The 21,339-nt window shown below is 33.9% G+C and overlaps 1 protein-coding gene across 1 annotated transcript; it reads left to right on the forward strand.

The window, feature by feature from the left end:
• The first annotated feature begins 4,294 nt into the window (after positions 1 to 4,294).
• LOC110269390 (uncharacterized) lies at positions 4,295 to 9,491 on the forward strand. Its single transcript, XM_088506719.1, has 5 exons — positions 4,295 to 4,533; positions 5,389 to 5,806; positions 7,200 to 8,125; positions 9,203 to 9,351; positions 9,439 to 9,491. Exons 1-5 carry the CDS (start codon positions 4,295 to 4,297, stop codon positions 9,489 to 9,491), a joined length of 1,785 nt encoding a protein of 594 aa, XP_088362845.1.
• The last annotated feature ends 11,848 nt before the right edge of the window (positions 9,492 to 21,339 follow it).

Raw genomic sequence — 21,339 nt, forward strand, 5'->3', positions numbered from 1 at the left:
TTCGTATACTATTTTTTCATCTACAAAATTCGAGGACGAATCTTTTTTGAAGATGAGGAGAATGATATGTGTTTCAAATATTCGTGATATGAAAAATTCAAGTGTTATTTAGAATATATTAGTTTATATTTTTAGAATGTTTTAATTTAATTTGATGTATTTTGATTTTGTTAATTTAATTACTAAATTAGCCTTATATTTGTGGGCTCAAAATTTTCTATATTTTAACCTAATAAAAGGTTATAAATACCTCATAAACTAGAGTAGTAATATAGAATGATTTAAAGATTTTGAAAATCTTTTTTGGTTTCGTGATAAAACCATAATATGGACAATTGAAGTTGAGAAGTCTCTCTTGTTGTATCAAGAAATTGGATAGAAGATTGAGGAGTCCGTTTAATTCAATTCCTAAACTATAGCATTGACAAGTTAGATTGAAGAGTTCTTTTCTTATTGTGTCAAGAAATTAAATAAAAAATAAAATAATTTCTTTTTTATTCAATTTTAACTTATTTTTTTATTTTAATTACAATTTATTTTTTTTATTCAATTTCAATTCTTACTTTATTTATCTTTTTATCATTTTGCATACACACGTTTTGTCTTTCTCCAACTGTGTCACCGTTGTGTGCGTATCGTTTCATCTTTTTCCAATTTTTGTTCAACATGTGAGTCTATCAAAGTCTATGAAAGGTTTTATAAGAGAAAGAAAGAGGAGTGAAATCAAGTAAAAATGTGTTTTGACTTTGGAATTCTAAAAAATTGGAATTGATTTGATTTCTAAATTAAATATATGTTTGGAATAAATAAAAATTAAGAATTGATTTGATTTGTCAATATCAGAATTTGGATCCTCTAAATTTTAAATTTTCACTTTAAAAAGTAAAGTATGATCTCTCACTTTTGAATGATTTTCCTCTCATATTTTTTCTTGGTCCTACCTATAAAATAAATGGTGAAAGATTACACTTTACTCTCTAAAGTGAAATTCAAACTTTAGAGAATCTAAATCCATCAATAATATAAATTTACAATTAAGTTATGAAATGATTTGGTATATTAATAATAAAAAAATTTCACATTTTTTTTTAACTCAAATTATTCTTATTCGCTTTTTTTATGTGCTTCTTATAACTTTCTCTAAGCAACAGTAATGACGAATTGAACTTGTTTAAGATTCGAATTTCTAATACTTATTTAAGTAGATTAGTGAGATAATTATTAGACCAACTCAAGTTAGATAAGTTAAATCAATTCTAATTTTTATAAATTTCAAACACATTACATTATATACATTATATTATATACATACGTGTATATATATATATTTGCCATGAACTGTGCTTTTTTTTTTTTAGTTTCTGTGTGGACTAAAGGTACATGTTGGGCGTATAAATTTATGAAAGTATAGGCTCTAGAGAGCCCAAAGGTAATGGACTAAAATCTTTCAATGGATTATGTTTTTTATACTGAAATAGCGTGGAGGCCCATACGATGCGTTGTTCAAGTGTGCTTGAGTAACCACACCCAAATGAATGGTGTCTCCGCATGAAGTTGGTGTGGATGCTGAACAAAAAGCTACATGTGATTATTAATAGAATATTAATCTATTAATTTCTCTCAAAATTTCCTCTATATGTTCTTATGCCGAGTTCGAAAGAATCATCTAATTCAACTTTCAAGGTGGCCACACATTCAGATTCGTAAATGAAAGGGGTTCAAGGGATCCCCTACTTATTACAAGTTTAACTTATCAAAGTAATCACAAAGAATTTAGTATATATAAACCATAACAGTACATGTTAAATTATTATTAGCAGAAATTTTAAAATTTAATTTTTATAATAGATTTTGTTAACATTATAAAAATCTATTTTACTAAAAAAATATTTAAAATATATTATATTTTCAATATACTAGATAAATCAAAATATAAAAAAAAATATTATTATACTTTTAAAATATTTCGTATAAAATAAGATACTAAATTTTTTTTCAAGCAAACTTTTTTAACTAATATGTAAAGTAAATACTCAATTTGATATTTATCCATTTTTATAAAGGACAAAATTATTTCAATAAAAAAAAAAGCACTTTAATCTTCAACTTTTTTATTTTGGAATAATACAATATTTCTGTTAAAAAATCTATTAAATAATAACAAAAATTAGTTTTTGTTTTGTCGATTTTTAGCAAATCGATGATGGTTTGATTCTAATAGTCTAGGAGCGAAACTTACTCTTCTTTTACAGGTACCAATTTTCTATAAGTGCATCAAAGCGCCTTGAATTAGACGAGTATCGAAATAAAAGTTGAATTAAAATTTGTAAAAGAACATAATGAATTAAAAATAAAGTTTTCGAAAAAGTAAATTGACTTGAATTGAAAAGATTGCATTAAAATTAAACAAAGTGATAAAATGCCTTCGAGTGAATCAAAGGACTTTCGACATAGAAATTAAAATATGCTAAAATGTAAATTTAACAAGAAAATTAAAGTTGCTTGAAAGATAAATTGAACATTGAAAGTAAAGTTTTTGCAGAAATTGTAAATTCAAAAGATAAAAACATGGAAGGAACCCTACAGAAAAGAGACTCGATTGCAGACTCAAAAATTCGCTGGGGATGTGAGTGTGCTTGAGTGTTTTCTGAAGTCAAATTCCAACCTTTATTCCCTAAAACTTTCTAGTATTTATAATCTATTTCTGTAACCAATCACTAATTACACAGTGTTGTTCGTATGCACACTCTCTGGTAATCGCTCCCGCTCTTTTGCTGATAAAACGTTACCCATCAATTCCTCACGTGGTGAAAGTCCTCAACTTCACCTATGTAACCGTTCGATTCACAATTTCGAGCAACTATTCAATTTTTCACTCGAATACCTATTTGACTAAGCCTGTTCGATTTGAACAAAGCATCCAAAAATCAAATCCGTGTCGAATAACTCTTGACTAATGCCTGCACGTGCTCCTTTTCAACATCCACCTCCACTTCGAATTAGCTCATCTTAATCGAAAATATTTTTTGACTAACAGTTTTGTAGAGATTTTATTTGTATTTTGTGGGATTTTAAATTCCTACAAACTATTAATAAGTTTGTTTTTAAATTTTTTTTTCACCAATGATAGTTATGTAGAGAAAAATCATTGATGAAAACGATGTCACAAGAAAAATAGTAATTACAATACGAATGTCTTTTAAAGAGAAAAAATAACATTGAATAAGAAATAAAAGAAGAGAATAATAATGTTGATGATATTAATATTAGTGATGATGACGATAAAGGAGATAAGGATGCTGATAAAGTATGGTTACATAATAAAAATAATAGAACTAAAAGTGATAAAAATGAGAATGAAAAAATCAAGTTGGGTTGGTCTAGTAATTATAGCTCAGTAGCCTGTTTAAACAAGTGTCGGAATTTCGAATCCTATCCTGTACATGCAGCAACCCATTGTATTAGTAATAGTGATAGTTGATTATATTATTAAAAAAAATTGTGAAATTTAAACTCTTATAAAATACAAATAAAATTTTTACAAAATTAATTTTATTATTATTTAATAATTTTTTAATAAAATGATCATATTCTTCCAAAATAAAAAAATTAAAGACTAAGATATTTGTCTTTTTATACAAAAATTATTTTATCTTTTGTAAAAATGAACAAAAACTAAATTAGATTTTTACTCTTAATATGTATTGTAAAACACATACTAACTAAATTTAATTGAAAAAGCAAATAACTAGTTTTATTTAGGGGTGTCAAAAATTTTCAAGAGGCAGGGATCTCCGCGGGGACCGCCCTGAATGGGACCCCAATGGTGGAGAATTTTCTCCGTGGGGATGGGGATGGGGAGCGAAATTCTCTCGAGACAGGCGTGGGGACCCGAGCGGGGATCCCCGCCCCGTCCCCGATAATTCCCCGAATTTTGGAACTTACTTAAATACCCTTACTTTATTACTAACATAGGGGGTGTTTTAGTAATCTTACTGTATAGGACGGATAGTTTTAGCTCGACTTTTATTGAAAATAATAATGCAACAGAACCAACTCAAGATGATGAGGATCAAGCAATTGAAACACATGTTCAAGGAACACAAGAGGAAGGAACACATATTTTAAGATTTTATTTTATGGACTATAATTTGCTATGTTGTATTTCTGGACTTATAATCTTGGATAAGATATGTTTGTGTGTTTGTAATAGTATTTTGTAGTTTATTTTTTGATTTTTTTGATATTTTTTACTATAATTTTCATATAAATATTAAACATAGGGAGATGGAGAATGGGGCTCCGCGAAAAATACGGGAAACGCGGGAAACAGGGATGGGGACAATTATCCCCCATGGCGAGAATCGAAACAAAAATGGAGATTAATTCTGGGGACGAGAACAGGGAGCAGGGAGGCATTCCCCGTCCCACCCTGCCTCGCCCCACCCCGCCTCGCCCCATTGACATCCCTAGTTTTAATGCAAGTACCACAAAGAATTTCAATAATATTCAAGTGGGCTTTTTCTCTACAGAGTTCGGGAGCCTTCTAACTCTGAACTATTGTTTTTGTTCTTTCTCCAAAAAAAAAAAAAACAAAACAAAAGCTTGAAGGTACGTTGGGAAGCCTGACCCATATTTGTTTAGACGGATGCTCTGCTCGAGGCATTGACACATGGCAATTTAATTGTATGTCTAAGTGAAAAATCACATTCGAATTTAAGATTTGACTGAAACCAAATAATGGATACGAACTTCTTTATATTATTTAAGTAATTTTTTTATTTATTCAAATAATTATGGATACGAAATTATATGATTTTGTACATTTAATTAGTTGTGTTTTTGCAATAAAAAAATAATAAAAAGTATATAGAACTAATTTTAAATCAGTCAAGAATAAAACAACTTAATTAATTATAAATATAGTACTTAATTTTATTTATTATGATTTAAAATATTGGTTATTAAATATTTCATCACATTCAAATTAGAAGGAGATACGTTCATTATCATTGCAACATGAATTACGGAAACTGATTCAATTAGCTTCCGTCTCTTCACCCTCCTTCCCTCTCCAAATGCCTAAAACATGATAAATCAAGAAATAGATTCAGAACCATCCAATTTACAAAGAAAAGAAACATCCTAATGCCTAACATTAGGGGTGTAAGTTACCGAATCGGACCGAAAATTATCGCAGAACCGAACCGAATTCTACAACAACCGATTAAAAAAACCGAAAAAATCGGTTTTTTTTGTTTTTTCGAATTAAACCGATCGGTTCGGTTCGGTTTTCGGTTGTCTTTGCTAAAACCGAACCGAACCGAACCGAACCGAAGAATGAGGGTTCAGTGGAGTGTGATTTTACTAAGTTGCCCTTTAACCTAGGTATAAAAGGGCAACTCAGCCACATAACCTAGCTTTCTTCTTCCCCTTTTACGCCGCGAACCCTATACCTACTACCCAGTACCCAGTCTGCCAGTCACCCACACTCCTCTCTCCCATTCTTCGAAGAAGGTTCCACCTCCGACCTCCATGCTTGAGAGAAGGAGAGGCTGAGGGAGACAGAGAACTCGGCAGTCGTCGCTCGAAGCCTCGAAATCGTTCATTCATCGCCGTCGAAGGGTTGCCGTCGCAGGGTCGCCGCCGCAACAAAGCCAAAGCCGAGCAGCACTCCAACGTCCAACCAGTCCATCGCCGAGCAGCAATCCAGTCGCCGAGCAAGACTCCAGTGGCCGAGCCGCCGAACAACCAGTCCCTCTCCTGCAAAAACCCAAAACGCAACAGAACGATGTCTTCGTCGGATGTTAGATTTTGTGCTTGGTTATAATTTTTTTTATAGTAATTAAGTAATTAATGTATATATTGTCAACAAAATCCTAGTCTGCAATATTTTCAGTGATATTGATACTTGATTTAGTGGGATTTTCAGTGATATTTGTACTGTTATGTGAGTTTCTGATTGTATGTTAAGTGAATTGGAAGACTTATTTAAAATATACGTAGTTAATGAACAGAAAAAATGAAGTTCTGGAGTTGTTAGATATGAAAAAAACTTTGCAACTTTTGTTTTTTAGTTAATGTTGCTGTGTTGTTTTTGTTAATTACTAATGAGTCTCTTTGATTGCTCTTTCTTGTTCTTGTGATACTGATCATTGCTGAAGCCTTAGAAAAATTTATGTAACAGTAACTCCTTGTTGAACAACACAAAAATTACTTCGAATCCTCAATTTTTTTAATAAAAAATACTTCCAATCCCCTGGTTAGGGCATTTTTTTACTACTTTGAACTTCCTAGGGATCCCATAAAAAGAATTTCAACTTTACAAGTCAACAGAAGCCAATCACAGAGAAAGGATATGGACAATTAAGCTATAAAACACCATGAAATTTAATATGCACATGTACTAAGCCAATTAAATCTAATTCCGTACAGACATCAACAGCCATTAATCAAATTGGTTTTGCCTTACTTTACAAGCTTTGCACTAAATGCATATGATAATTCAAACTGATGGCCATTCAATGTTCAATATATCAGTGTTTACTGTATGCTTGGACAGGAATTAGGATAGAAAATTCTTGTTCTGGTGGAAGGTATTGGTTTATTTTATATAGAGGTTGTCTGCACCTTTTTCATAGAAGTCTAGTTTCATCTTTGTTTATTAATGAACATGCTTACTTTGACTTCAGTATTGTTATCAACCAAATTTATTTTCTTTGTTAATATATAATTAATTGTTGATGTTGTGCTTGATTTAAATTCTATTTGTGCTTGATTTTTAGTGATATTGTGCTTAATCTCATTTTCTCTCGAATTCTGGTTGAATGTTTATCAAATCAAGTTCTTGTATCTCATTTCCACACTAATATTGATACCAAAAATCACTGACAGTGAAATATGCAACCAATAATAAATGCAATTCTTTGAGCAGTCAGATTAGAGAACTTGTTAAGATCATGATGCTAGATTCTGCAGATTACTTATGAAATTGATGCTCTAATACATAGAAGTGGATTGCTTAATTGACTTTGCAAAGGTCAATTTATAATATAGTGTATAAGTGTATATGTTTGTGCCGGTTCTACACTAATTGCCCCTTTGATTTTAGTTTAAGACTTTGAAATATGGCTACATGTTTGGTGCTATTCATGAGTTAAAAATGCTAATTTTTCTTTGTTCTGTTTATATATATGTAGCCAACAAGCAATGAGGTGCTCAATGAGCAGACGCCTGAAGTTGGGGGTGAAATTGTTGAGTCCGTGGTGCGTTCTTCAACGGACAGCGGCATGCTTACCAAACCCCCGCCCCATCCTAGATCAAAGAAGAGGAAGGTTGATTCAACTAATGTGGGTGCAACTCCGGGAGCAACTCCTACAAATCCAGCTCCAAGCACTATGGAAACTGATGAAGAGGATGGCAAGGATGAAGCTAATGAAGGTAACAGAAAACCTTCTAGACCTAGATCTTGGACTTGGGAACACTTTACAAAGGATCCTAAGTCCAAGCCATCATATCCTAGGGCTAAATGTAATTGGTGTGGTGCATCATATGCATGTGACTCTCATAGAAATGGTACAACTAATATGCGTTATCATTTGTTGAACCAATGTAAAAAATTTCCTAGGGACTCGGGTGACCCTAGTCAAACAATCCTTACCTTCCAACAAAAAAAAGAGGGTGAAGGGGTATTTACTGCAGTTACTTTTGATGCTGAAATGTGTAGAAAAGTCCTTGCTAGGATGATAATTGTTGATGAGCTACCGTTCAAGTTTGTTGAGGGGGAGGGATTCAGATTCTATATGAGTATTGTGCAACCTAGATTTCCACTTCCGGGAAGGATTACTGTTGCTAAGGATTGTTGGAACCTTTACATTAGTGAGAAGAATAGGTTGAAAACTGTGTTCAAACAACAGAATCAATCTGTTTGTTTAACTACTGATTGTTGGACTTCTGTGCAAAATCTGAATTATATGTGTCTCACTACTCATTACATTGATCATGATTGGAAATTGCAAAAGAGGATTATCAATTTTTGTCTTATTAAAAACCACAAGGGAGAAACAATTGGTAGAAAAATTGAGAGATGTCTTTTGGGGTGGGGGATATCTAGAGTGTTTACAATTACTGTTGTTAACGCTAGTTCTAATGATACTGCAATATCTTATCTAAGAACTAGAATGGAGGATTGGAATTTACATCCTTTGAAAGGAGAGCATTTGCATGTTAGGTGTTGTGCACATATTCTTAATCTTGTTGTTAATGATGGATTGAAAGAGATGGATGAATCTATTAGCAAGATAAGAAATGCTATTAGATATGTGCGTGCTTCCCCTAGTCGTATGAATAGGTTCAAAAATTTCATTAAGGAAGCTAGGATACAAGACAAGTGTACTGTTCAACTCGATGTTCCCCACCATGCTTGAAAGTGGTTTGAAGTTTCAAAAGGTGTTCAAGAGGCTAGGGGAGAGAGAGATACAGAATATGCTCTAATGCAAGGTGGGATTCCGATGAATATTGATTGGGACAATGCAAAACATTTTATGGAATTCTTGAAAATTTTTCATGATGTTATAAAGAGTGTGTCTGGTAGTTTGCTTGTGACTTCTTCTCAATATTTTCATGAGTTTTGTAAGATCTTGCGAGTGTTTAAGTCTTCTTGTGGTAGTCGAGATCCATTACTTGGGAGTATGGCTGAGAGGATGAAGCTTAAGTATGACAAGTACTGGGGTAACATAAAAAAGGTCAATAAGATGATTTTTATTGCTGTGGTTCTTGATCCTAGATACAAGTTGAAGTTTGTGAACTTTAGCTTTGAAAAGCTATATGATAAGGATGATGCTGATTTTTTGGGTGCAAAAGTGAAAGAGACCTTCTCCAAGATGTTTGAATGCTATGTGAATTCAAATAATGGGGGTAGATCTTTTACTTCAACAACAATGGATGGTGCATCAGATGTGGGAGTACCTGATGGCGACATGGCTGGTGATTTTTTCAAGGAGGTGCATTTTCATGAGATCATCAACAAAAATGAGGTGGATTTGTATTTGATGGATGGTTTAGAGAAGCCTCATGATCAAAATACTTTTGATATATTGAATTGGTGGAAGGTAAATTCTAGCAAGTATCCTATTTTATCCCAAATAGCTAGAGATGTCTTAGCAATGCCGGTCTCGACTATTGCTTCAGAATCCGCTTTTAGCACTGGTGGAAGAGTGCTTAACAACTATAGGAGTTCTTTAACTCCAAAGACAGTTGAGGCATTGATATGCACACAAAATTGGCTTCGTGCTTCTCCAATGACAACTGATTTTGAGGAGCTTATTGAAGAGTTTGAGAAACTTGAATTAGGTATGTAAAAAAGAAATTTGTAGTTCCTTTTATGGTTTATGTTTATAATTTATAATCTATATTGATTTTTTTGTTTTATTTTTGTAGAAATTGCACCAACCGGAGAAGATGATGATGAGTCTGGTGTGGATTCAGATTAAGTATGGTGGCTGTTTAGTTTTTATTTGTTACAAAGTGACTGTTTCAGTTTAAACTTTAAAGTGTGTTTATTTTTGTTGTTTTGCTAGACATTTTTAGTTGTCTTTATTTTATGTTTAATTAAGTTGAATTTGTATTGAATTTGGATGTGATATACTCTTGTTATTCTAGTTTATTGAAGGTTTTAAACTTTATTTTATGATAATTTTAATTCTGATCAATACGTGTAAAAAAAACCGAAAAAACCAACCGAACCAAACCGTAGTTGGTTCGGTTCGGTTGATCAAACCGCAGCCAACCGATTGGTTGGTATTATTAGAGGACCGATCAGGTCGGTTCGGTTGGTTTTCGGTCCAAAACCGAACCAAACCGAACCGATTACACCCCTACCTAGCATAAACACCATCCACGTAGAGATTTTGAATTCACCCAGAGACATTTGACTGATTTTTTGCTGGAACCATCTTGGTTCCCTAGCATTATTGAAAAAATAAAAATAAAATGGTCCATTTTCACACTTGAAACCTATAAAAAGAAAGCAAAATTTTTATTCATTTTATATTGAATAAATAGTCATTTTTTATCATAAAAAATTCAAATATTGATAAAACTCACAATGAAAAATTGAAACTAATGTTATACACATATAAGATAAATTTTATTTGACAAAAATAACTAATTATTAAATTTTTATTAATGATTCCGTAAATATCCCTCTTATTTTTCTTCATTTCTTTTCACATTCGACACTTTCCAAACCCAAAATATCTTATCCCTTTCTTTTCACAAAATCTATCTCTTCTTTCTCTTCTTCTATAGATTTTACTAATCTTCTCTTTCTCAAACTTCTCCCTTTCTCCTTATATCTGACTCTCTTTCTCTTTTTTCGCTTTTTTCCTTTTTTTCTTCTTCCCTTGAAAGCTCTACTGCAGACCACAAGCTCCAAAACAGAGTTAATAGACCTACTTTGAGCTCAGATTATAAGGAAGACTTTCTCAGCGATGACGCTAAGGATTTCGACATGGAATTCACCAGACCCATTCTTAGGCATGGCAACGGGTACCCACAGGGGCGGGACATGCCCCTGCTCTCACCCTCCGCCTCCATATTCATTTCATGTCTCTGTAACGGAGATTTTGTATCCGTGGAGGTCGGAGACTCCACGGATATTTGCAAATTTTTTAAAAATTAAAAAATACAAAAAAACATATCAAATATCATGTTCATAATCTCCAAAGATATTAACAACATATTCATAGTTTTCAAAGACATTAACAACAACAAATATAATAAAAAATCTGCTAGTGGCAATCACTTCTCTAATATGGTATATATAATATAAGCAATACATACAATGAAGATTCACTTGTGGCAGTGGCATATGTGGTTTTTATCCAGTCTATATGTGGAGAAATATATACAATGAAGATTCATTTGTCGCGCATGTCACTTTATGAAAGAGCTTCAAAAAGATACTCCTACAGTGATCCACATCCTACTGGTCTACGTGTAGAACGCCCTAGACTACATTCGATTTGTAATAAAATCGTCTAATTTTTTAACCACCATTGACCGGGTTAATTATAAGTAAGTCCGATCCTAATAGTGAACTAAACCAAATAGGATACCAATTCATCAATTTTTTGGTCGAATCGGCCGTCTAATCTAATTCTAATAACTATGACTTAAAGAACTTGATTCTAGTTTTTTCACTATAGATGAACCTTTGTTTCACAGTGAATGGTGAAAGTAGTAGCGAAAGAGAGAGAGGCAGTTACTTTTGTTGTCATCGAGCCAAAAAATGGGAGAAACTTTTTTTCTTTATTTTTGCTGGAATGGAGCACAAAAACGAGTGAAATTTTTTCTCATTTTTGCAGACACCAAGTGAAAAAAATACACCATTTTATTATTTTTTTTAACTACAAGAATAAGGCCGATTAACAACTACAAAAATAGTCAAAAAATCATTGTTAATCTGACGCAAAATATAATTTGTGATGGATTAGCTACTACCTAGCAATCAATGCTTTCCTCGCTAATTACAATTTGCAGAAACACAGCAGTCGCTAATTCATCGGAAAGATTTTTAGTGACCGAATAGATAGTCACAAATCCATTGCTAAATCATCATAGGCTAATTCCATAGAACAAATGGACTAAAAGGTAGTCGCTAATTAGCAACAACCTCTACTGCAGCAGACTCATTGCTAAAAATCGAAGCTAACTTCATAGGCAAAATGGAATGTGTTGAATTTAGAAAACTCTAATTTAAATTGATGATGATCAAACATTATTAAAATAATTAGTTGTAAAATTATTAATGTAATTTTAATCCATTTGTGCTAATTGAAATAATTTTGCTATGCAGGTTTTTTCAATGGGGCCGAAAAGAAAAAAAAATTATAACAAGCCCAATTGTATCAAAAATATATTCAGCCTTGGTATTAAATTGTTGTGATTATGGTGGCTGAAATTATGATGCTAATTGGGCCGAAAATAAAAGAAATATATAGCAAGCCCAATTTGATTAAAAATACAGCATTGATATAAAATTATTTTTCATCATTGTGGCTGAATATTTTGTTATGAGAATGGGCCAGTTTGGATTATTTTTTCTACAAGACCCAATTATAATCTTTGCCAAATAGACCAAGGCTTGGTCCGAATTCATTAAGCAAGGATAGCAAAGCTCTATGTTTCTAACGGATCCCACCTCAAGTTTTGGTGAAATTCAAATTTCATAAAGTGAAGTTAATACTTACATTGAAAACATAAGAGAGAATAAAGCTATTGATTTGATTGCAATCACTAAAGCTACACGCTATTCAGCAAAGAGAAAAGGGAAATTAATTCACTTTTACTATCTATCTTCAATTCATTAATTGTTGTTCATTATTTCTCTTTCTTCTCTCTCATTTCACTTCTTCTCTTTCGGTCATATCATTACAGAGAAAGCATGGAGGCTATGGCTAGATACCGAAAGGACGAACAAGCAACAAAGACCATCACAATGATGGCAAGAAAAAGCAAACTAAAAGTATGCTGTGGCTAAGATCCTCTTTCACTTGTGGTAAGATTTTGTGAAGAGATCTTGGCTTCTCCATACCAAAAATAGAAGAGAAGATCTCGGCCAACAGAGGAGAAGATCTTTGGAGGATGGCTTGTCTCTGATTCTGCTCAACTATCACAGGAAGTAACTAGAGTGGCTACGTGATGGAAGAGGCAGAGATTGGAGCAGATGAAGCTATCATCATCATGAAGCATCAAGGGCCAGAAGTTCATCTTGGAGAGCAAGGAAGAGATGAAGGGCTCGGATTGATGAAGAGTGGTGACCAAGGAAGGACTAGAGGTAATTGCATGTTGGGTTTTGCATGGGTTATCTCTTCTCTCTCTCTGGCCGAACCGGTTCAACTTGAAGAAGAAGAAGATTGGCTTGGTTTATTTAGTTTCAACCTTGAAGGCTTCTCCCTATAAGTATGGGTGAACAGTCAGGGTTTGATTTAAGGAGTGAGAGTGCAAAAGCACATGATTCTCATAGCTCTCTAAGCTGACAGAATTTCTTCTCCTTCAATGTTCTCATTTTGTAATTTTTCTGTTTAATTTTGTCATGTCTTGAGTCTCATAGAAAAGGCAAACAGTGAGGTTTGTATGAAAAAGCCATAGAGCGAAAAAAGGCAGAGAGTGCAAAATTAAAAGAAAAAGCCATAGATGTCCTTAGAGTTCCTTTGTACATCTGTGTTGTGTTTCATGATTCTGTGGGAATCCCCTTGTAAGTTGGGTTAGCACTTTACAGTTGAAAGCTTGGCTGCGACCAAGTCAAGTTCAGTTTGGGTTTAGATTCTGGACTTGTCCCAGATAGGAATGGTAGTTCCTAGGGAGAATTGGTGCTTGTAATCAAGGATGATTATAGTGAAATTCCATCATTATTGTGATGGAGACTGGATGTAGGCTGCCTTGCACTTAGCAGCTGAACCAGGATATATCTTGGTGTAATTCTCTCTTTCTTCTACTCCATTTCTATTTCTGCTGCCCAGGAGATAAAACTGAAAATATCTCGTGCTGACTGACGAGACAAAAAGAAAAGTCTTGTGGCTGGGGACGAGACAAAAGAAAAAGTCTCGTGACTAGTTACGAGATAAAAAGACAAAAAATTTCCAGAAGTGGTTTCAAAAGCCAGCAAGTATTATCAAGCAAAAAGGGGGCTAAGATTCAACCCCTCTTCTCTTAGCCACTGATAACCATCAATTGGTATCAGAGCTTGGTCTTAAAGAGATCAAGCTTTGTAGCTTGGATTAAAGATCCTCATGGCAGAAAATAGTGGCTCAAATGTGGTGTCCTACAATCTGACTGAAGGACAATCAAGCAACAGACCTCCTATTTTCATTGGAAAAAACTATACCTATTGGAAGGAGAGGATGAAGATATTTGTACAAGCAGTGGATTACAGACATTGGAAGATCATCTTGGAAGGCCCTCAATATCCAACTGTTACAAGTGCCGAAGGAGTTGTCTCTCTTAAACCAGAAGCAAGTTGGACGGATGAAGATAGAAAAAAGGTGGAGCTCAACGCCAAAGCTATCAATCTGCTTAACTGTGCTATCAACTTTGAGGATTACCGACGGGTATCACGTTGCACAACAGCAAAGGAAATCTGGGACAAACTCCTAGTTACTCATGAAGGAACAACCATTGTAAAAAAGACTAGGATAGATACGTTAAACAGAGAGTACGAAATGTTTGCAATGAAGGAAGGAGAATCCATTGATGAGCTGTTTGAGCGCTTCAACACCATCATTGTTGGCTTGGATGCTATGGGAATCAAGTATCCTGAATCTGTGCTAGTGAGAAGAGTGTTGAGATGTCTCACAAAAGAGTGGGAAACGAAAGCGTTAATTATTTCTGAAAGTAGTGGTCTTGATTCTATGACCTATGATGATTTGAGAGGAAATTTACTTGCTTTTGAAAACACCTATTTGAAAAAAGATTCAAAAAAGAAAGGAATAGCTTTTTCTTCTGTCACTAACCCTCTGGATGATGAATCCAGTGATAACTCATCTGAAAATAAATTTGTGTTGTTTGCAAAAAAATTCAGGAAAATGGTAAAGCTCAAGGAGAGAGGCAAAGGAGGCAGCTCAAGAAAACAGAAGAGAGATTTCAGCAAGGTAACTTGCTACAACTGTAAAGAAACGGGGCACTTCAAATCTGACTGTCCTAAGTTGAAAAAGGAAGAAAAACCAAAGAAAGGGAAGAAGAAGGGACTGATGGCTTCATGGGAAGATTTGGAAAATGACTCAAATGATGATGATGAGGAATCTAAAACAAAGTCCCAACCATGCCTTATGGCTGACCTTGTTGAGCAGGTAATTGTTCCCAACCCTGACACTGAATCTCTTCATCTTATGATAGATAATCTTTCTGAAAAAATAAGATGCTTTTTGCTGGATAATCAAGAACTTGAACAACAAATTATCATCCTTAAAGCAGAAAATGGTTTTTTAAAAGAAAAGCTAAGGGAGGCCGAAACTGCTTGTGATCTTGTTGAAGAAAATAAGCAGTTAAAAGCCCAACTTAGGAGCTGTGAAAGTGACCATTCGGTCGTTGCATATGTTGATTGTTTTAGAAGGAATGAAGACTTGCTTAAAGAGGTCAAAAGGCTTAAAGAAGACTTAGCCAAGTTTACACAAAGTTCTGAAAATCTGAATCAAATTTTGGCTAGCCAAAAACCTCTTTATGATAAAGCTGGATTGGGGTTTCATAAATCTGTTGAAAAATCTAATTTTGAAAATATTGCCTCATCTTTAAATGATACAAGATTTCAAAACCCAAGAAGCTTTAACAAAACAGCAACTCCAAGATTTTGTAGACTATGCAACCGAAATGGACACTTTCCCATACAATTTTTTTTGGTGAAAGGATGATAGGTGAAAAAGTTTACAAGGTTGTTTTTTATTATAATGGCTTAGGACATAAGAGATGGTTTAACGTGAAAGGATCCAAGAAAATTTGGATACCTAAGGTCACTTGAGCTTGTTTTGTAGGTCTGCCTAGCATCCAAACGAAAGAAAAATATGTGGTATATGGATAGTGGAAAGACAACCTTCTTTATAAAGCTTGATGAATATGATGGAGGACCTGTCACTTTCGGTGATGATGCAAAAGGAAAAATAGTGGCTGTTGGGAAAGTTGGTAAAAATTTTTCATCTTGTATAAATGATGTCCTTCTTGTACATGGTTTGAAACATAATTTACTTAGTGTTAGTCAATTGTGTGATTTAGGCTTTGAGGTTATTTTTAGAAAGTTTGTTTGTTTAGTTGTTTGTGAGAAAACTGGAGATATTTTATTTGAAGCTAAAAGATGCAATAATGTGTATGGATTAACTCTTGAGGACTTGAAAGAACAAAATGTGACATGTTTTACATCTCTTGAATCTGAAAAATGGCTATGGCATAGAAAGTTGGGTCATGCAAGCATGTACTAAATTTCTAAGCTAGTTAAGAAAAATCTGGTTAGAGGAATTCCAAATATCAAATTCGATAAGGATCTTACTTGTGATGCTTGTTAATTGGGCAAACAAGTAAAATCCTCTTTTAAACCAAAAGATGAAATTTCAACCAAAAGGCCATTAGAGATGTTGCATATTGATCTTTTTGGTCCAACAAGAACTCAAAGCTTAGGAGGTAAACACTATGGTCTTGTGGTGGTAGATGATTACTCTAGATTTGGTTGGGTACTTTTCCTTGCTCATAAAAATGATGCTTTCCATGCCTTCTCCACCCTTTGCAAGAAAATTCAAAATGAAAAGGATTTAAAAATTGCCCATTTAAGAAGTGATCACGGAAGAGAATTTGAAAACCAAGATTTTGAAAAATTCTGTGATGACTTAGGAATTTCTCATAACTTTTCATGCCCTAGAACACCTCAACAAAATGGGGTGGTTGAGAGAAGGAATAGAAGCCTTCAAGAGATGATTAGGGCCATGCTTTGTGAGAATGAGATTCCTAAATTTTTATGGGCAGAAGCTGTGAATACGGCTTGTTACATTTTGAATAGGACAATCATTAGAAAAGAGTTGAAGAAAAATCCTTATGAGCTATGGAAAGGAACCCTTCCAAATCTTAAGTACTTTCATATTTTTGGATGCAAATGTTTTGTACTTAACAATAAAGAAAACCTTGGAAAGTTTGATCCAAAATCCTATGAGGGAATGTTTGTTGGATATTCCACCACAAGCAAGGCCTATATAATTTATCTCAAAGAGCATAGAACCATAGAGGAATCCATACATGTTACTTTTTGTGATTCTAATTTAATTCCCAGTACTATGATAGATAATGATTCAGATTATAAAGAAGCCGGAACAAGTAAAGAAAATCCCAAATCTGCTCAAAATGAAGAATCTGCCAGTCCAATTTTGTCTCGTCAGATTGAAGGAGACATTTCCATTTTGTCTCCTGAGCAGACACGAGAAACTGAAACAGTGAGACTACCAGAAACTCATCAAAGCTCAACACCACTCCGGAAGCCTAGAGAATGGAAGTCTATGAGGGGTTATCCTCATGACTTTATAATTGGTGATTCCTCTCAAGGTGTAACAACAATATCCTCAACCAAAAGGCAATCCGAACCAGGTAATTTTGCATTCTTGTCACAAATGGAGCCCAACAATGTCAAGCAAGCTCTTGAAGATCCCTCATGGATCAAAGCAATGCAAGAAGAGCTTGCCCAATTCGACAAGAATGAGGTTTGGACATTAGTACCTCATCCGGATGGTAAGAAAGTTACGGGTACTAAATGGGTATTTAAAAATAAACTTGGTGAGGATGGACAAGTTATTCGTAACAAGGCTAGATTAGTGGCCTAAGGTTACGATCAAGAAGAGGGTATAGATTTTGATGAGTCTTTTGCTCCGGTAGCTAGAATGGAAGCAATTAGGTTGCTTCTTGCCTATGCTACCCATAAGGGTTTCAAAATGTTTCAAATGGATGTTAAATGTACTTTCCTTAATGGCTTTATTGATAGAGAAGTGTATGTGGTACAACCCTCCGGTTTCGAACACAAAGATTTTCCAAATCATGTTTTTAAACTCTCTAAGGCTCTTTATAGTCTTAGACAAGCTCCAAGAGCTTGGTATGAAAGGCTTAGTGCCTTCTTGTTGGAAAATCAATTTCAAAGGGGTACCACCAATACTACTTTATTTATTAAAGCATCTAATGATGATATACTCCTAGTTCAAGTTTATGTTGATGACATTGTGTTTGGATCGGCAAATGAGTCCTTGTGTGAAAAGTTTGGAAAACTCATGACTAGTGAGTTTGAGATGAGTTTAATGGGAGAGCTTACATTCTTTCTTGGCCTCCAAATTAAACAAACTCCTAGTGGTACATTTATTTACCAAAGAAAGTATGCAAAAGAACTTATCAAAAAGTTTGGCTTGGAAAGTTCCAAACCAATGAGAACACCAATGCATCCAAACACAAAACTTGAAAAGGATGATGATGGCAAAGATGTGGATGAAACAAGGTATAGAGGGATGATAGGTTCACTTATGTACCTTACTTCCTCTAGACCGGACATTGTTCAAAGTGTGGGTGTATGCTCAAGGTTTCAATCTCACCCAAAAGAATCCCATCTTTCGGCCGTTAAGCGCATCATTAGATACATTAAGGGAACTAGTGATTATGGCTTGTTGTATCCTAAATCTGATGACTTTTGTGCAGTATGGTTTTGTGATGCAGATTATGCGGGAGATAGAGTGGATAGACGAAGTACATCCGGCATGTGTTGCTTCCTTGGAAGCTCACTCAACATGTGGTCTAGAAAAAAGCAAGCCACAGTCGCTTTATCCACAGCTGAAGCTGAATACATTTTCGCATCTGCATGTTGTTCTCAATTAATTTGGTTAAAAACACAGTTGGAAGATTACAAATTAAAGATCAATTGTATACCCTTATTTTGTGATAATATGAGTGCTATAAACATTTCAAAAAATCCTATTTTGCACTCAAGAACCAAGCACATTGAGATAAAATATCATTTCATTAGAGAACATGTGGAAAAGGGTACTATTGATATCCAATTTGTAAAATGTGAAAACCAACTTGCTGATATTTTTACAAAACCCCTCTGTGAAGACAGATTCTGCACATTGAGAAAAAGTTTGGGAATGTTTGATTTAAGTTCTATTGATAACTTGTGAAATATTGATTCTGCTAAGTTTTGTCTCGTAGGAATGGACGAGATAAAAATAAAAGTGTTGGAAGGGCTGTAATCAAGGGGGAGACTGCGCAGACTTCAATTCTTTTGGGCCCCACCAAATCTCTTTGACCTTACTCTGACCTGTTTTAAGTTCATCTTTGTGTTAATCACATTTGTTATGTTTCATTGATTTATTGCCATGTTTTGCTTTGTTACGTTTCATTGATTTGTTGTCCTATTTTGTTTTGCTTTGATCTGGCCCTGTTTTGAGCACTTTATAATTTTGACTTGAGATTTGATTGTCATTGATAAATTTATTTTCTCAAATGCATGTGTGATATGGAATTTTATTAAGGTGTTTGAAAAATATTTTCTTGTGAAAATATGATTCAGTCTTAAAGGATCCAAATCCTTGAAATTTTCATCTTTTAGGAATCATTTGGAGCTTGTACACAGTTTTTGCTATCTTGTTTTGGTATTGTACTTGGATACTCTGGACCATTGTATTTTGGTAAAAAATAAATATTCTGCTGTTTGGTATGATATTTTCATTTATTTTGCAGTGCCCCTTGATACCAAAAGGGGGAGAAAATGGCTGAAAATTGAAATTGAAAACAGGGGATGAAATCCTTGTGGATTGAAGACAAGGAATGAAATCCTTTTGTGGATTCATGATCACCCTTGATTCAATATTTTGTTGTGGTAATATATTTGATAATGCATCTGTTCTATTTTAGTAAACATGATTGTTGATGCCTGATATTTATCTTGGTAAAATGCTTGGTTGATTATAATTATGATGCATTTGTCTTACCTTGATATAATGATTGCTGTTTTGGATTTATTTTTGGCAGTTCCTTTAAGATGAGAAATATGAAGTTTACTATGGTTTGAGATGATCATGAATGATTAGAAAATTTTCTTTTGCTATGATCAATCTGCCTTGATTTGATTAGAAAATATTCAGGAAACATCACGTTGTTTGTTTTTTGTATGATTGAGCAGAAAATCAAATTATTGATAACAAATGAGTTTTGATTATCATTCAACCCTGCTCATAAATCAAGCCATTCAACATTACATAATGAATATGTTGAATAACATTGTTGCTTTAGGCTTGATAAAAATTGTTACAGGTATAAAGCTTTCCTTGGTAAAATAAGCATACATTAAGGGGGAGCCATGTGACAATTAAAAAGGGGGAGAAATCTAAATATTCAAAGGGAGTATTCTATACTTCAATCTTTAATTTCTTTCCATTTCAATTTTAATAATATTTGTCATGAAGGGGGAGATTGTTGAGTTTGGAAAACTCTAATTTAAATTGATGATGATCAAACATTATTAAAATAATTAGTTGCAAAATTATTAATGTAATTTTAATCCATTTGTGCTAATTGAAATAATTTTGCTATGCAGATTTTTGCAATTGGGCCGAAAAGAAAAAAAAAGAAAATTATAACAAGCTCAATTGTATCAAAAATATATTCAGCCTTGGTATTAAATTGTTGTGATTATGGTGGCTGAAATTATGATGCTAATTGAGCCGAAAATAAAAGAAATATACAGTAAGCCCAATTTGATTAAAAATATTCAGCATTGATATAAAATTATTTTTCATCATTGTGGCTGAATATTTTGTTATGAGAATGGGCCAGTTTGGATTGTTTTTGCTACAAGACCCAATTATAATCTTTGCCAAATAGACCAAGGCTTGGTCCGAATTTATTAAGCAATGATAGCAAAGCTCTATGTTTCCAACGGATCCCACCTCAAGTTTTGGTGGAATTCAAATTTTATAAAGTGAAGTTAATACTTACATTGAAAATATGAGAGAGAATAAAGCTATTGATTTAATTGCAAGCACTAAAGCTACACGCTATTCAGCAAAGAGAAAGGGAAATTAATTCACTTTTACTATCTATCTTCAATTCATTAATTGTTGTTCATTATTTCTCTTTCTTCTCTCTCATTTCACTTCTTCTCTTTCGGTCATATCATTACAGAGAAAGCATGGAGGCTATGACTAGACACCGAAAGGAAGAACAAGCAACAAAGACCATCACAATGATGGCAAGAAAAAGCAAACTAAAAGTATGCTGTGGCTAAGATCCTCTTTCACTTGTGGTAAGATTTTGTGAAGAGATCTTGGCTTCTCCATATCAAAAATAGAAGAGAAGATCTCGGCCAACAGAGGAGAAGATCTTTGGAGGATGGCTTGTTTCTGATTCTACTCAACTATCACAGGAAGTAGCTAGAGTGGCTACGTGATGGAAGAGGCAGAGATTGGAGCAGATGAAGCTATCATCATCATGAAGCATCAAGGGCCAGAAGTTCATCTTGGAGAGCAAGGAAGAGATGAAGGGCTCGGATTGATGAAGAGTGGTGACCAAGGAAGGATTAGAGGTAATTGCATGTTGGGTTTTGCATGGGTTATCTCTTCTCTCTCTCTGGCCGAACCGGTTCAACTTGAAGAAGAAGAAGAATATTGGCTTGGTTTTTTTGGTTTCAACCTTGAAGGCTTCTCCCTATAAGTATGGGTGAACAGTCAGGGTTTGATTTAAGGAGTGAGAGTGCAAAAGCACAGGGTTCTCGTAGTTCTCTAAGCTGACAGAATTTCTTCTCCTTCAATGTTCTCATTTTGTAATTTTTCT

The sequence above is a fragment of the Arachis ipaensis genome, chromosome B3 (genome assembly GCF_059453495.1).
Source record: "Arachis ipaensis isolate K30076 ecotype BB chromosome B3, ASM5945349v1, whole genome shotgun sequence".
In the NCBI taxonomy this organism is placed as follows: domain Eukaryota; kingdom Viridiplantae; phylum Streptophyta; class Magnoliopsida; order Fabales; family Fabaceae; genus Arachis; species Arachis ipaensis.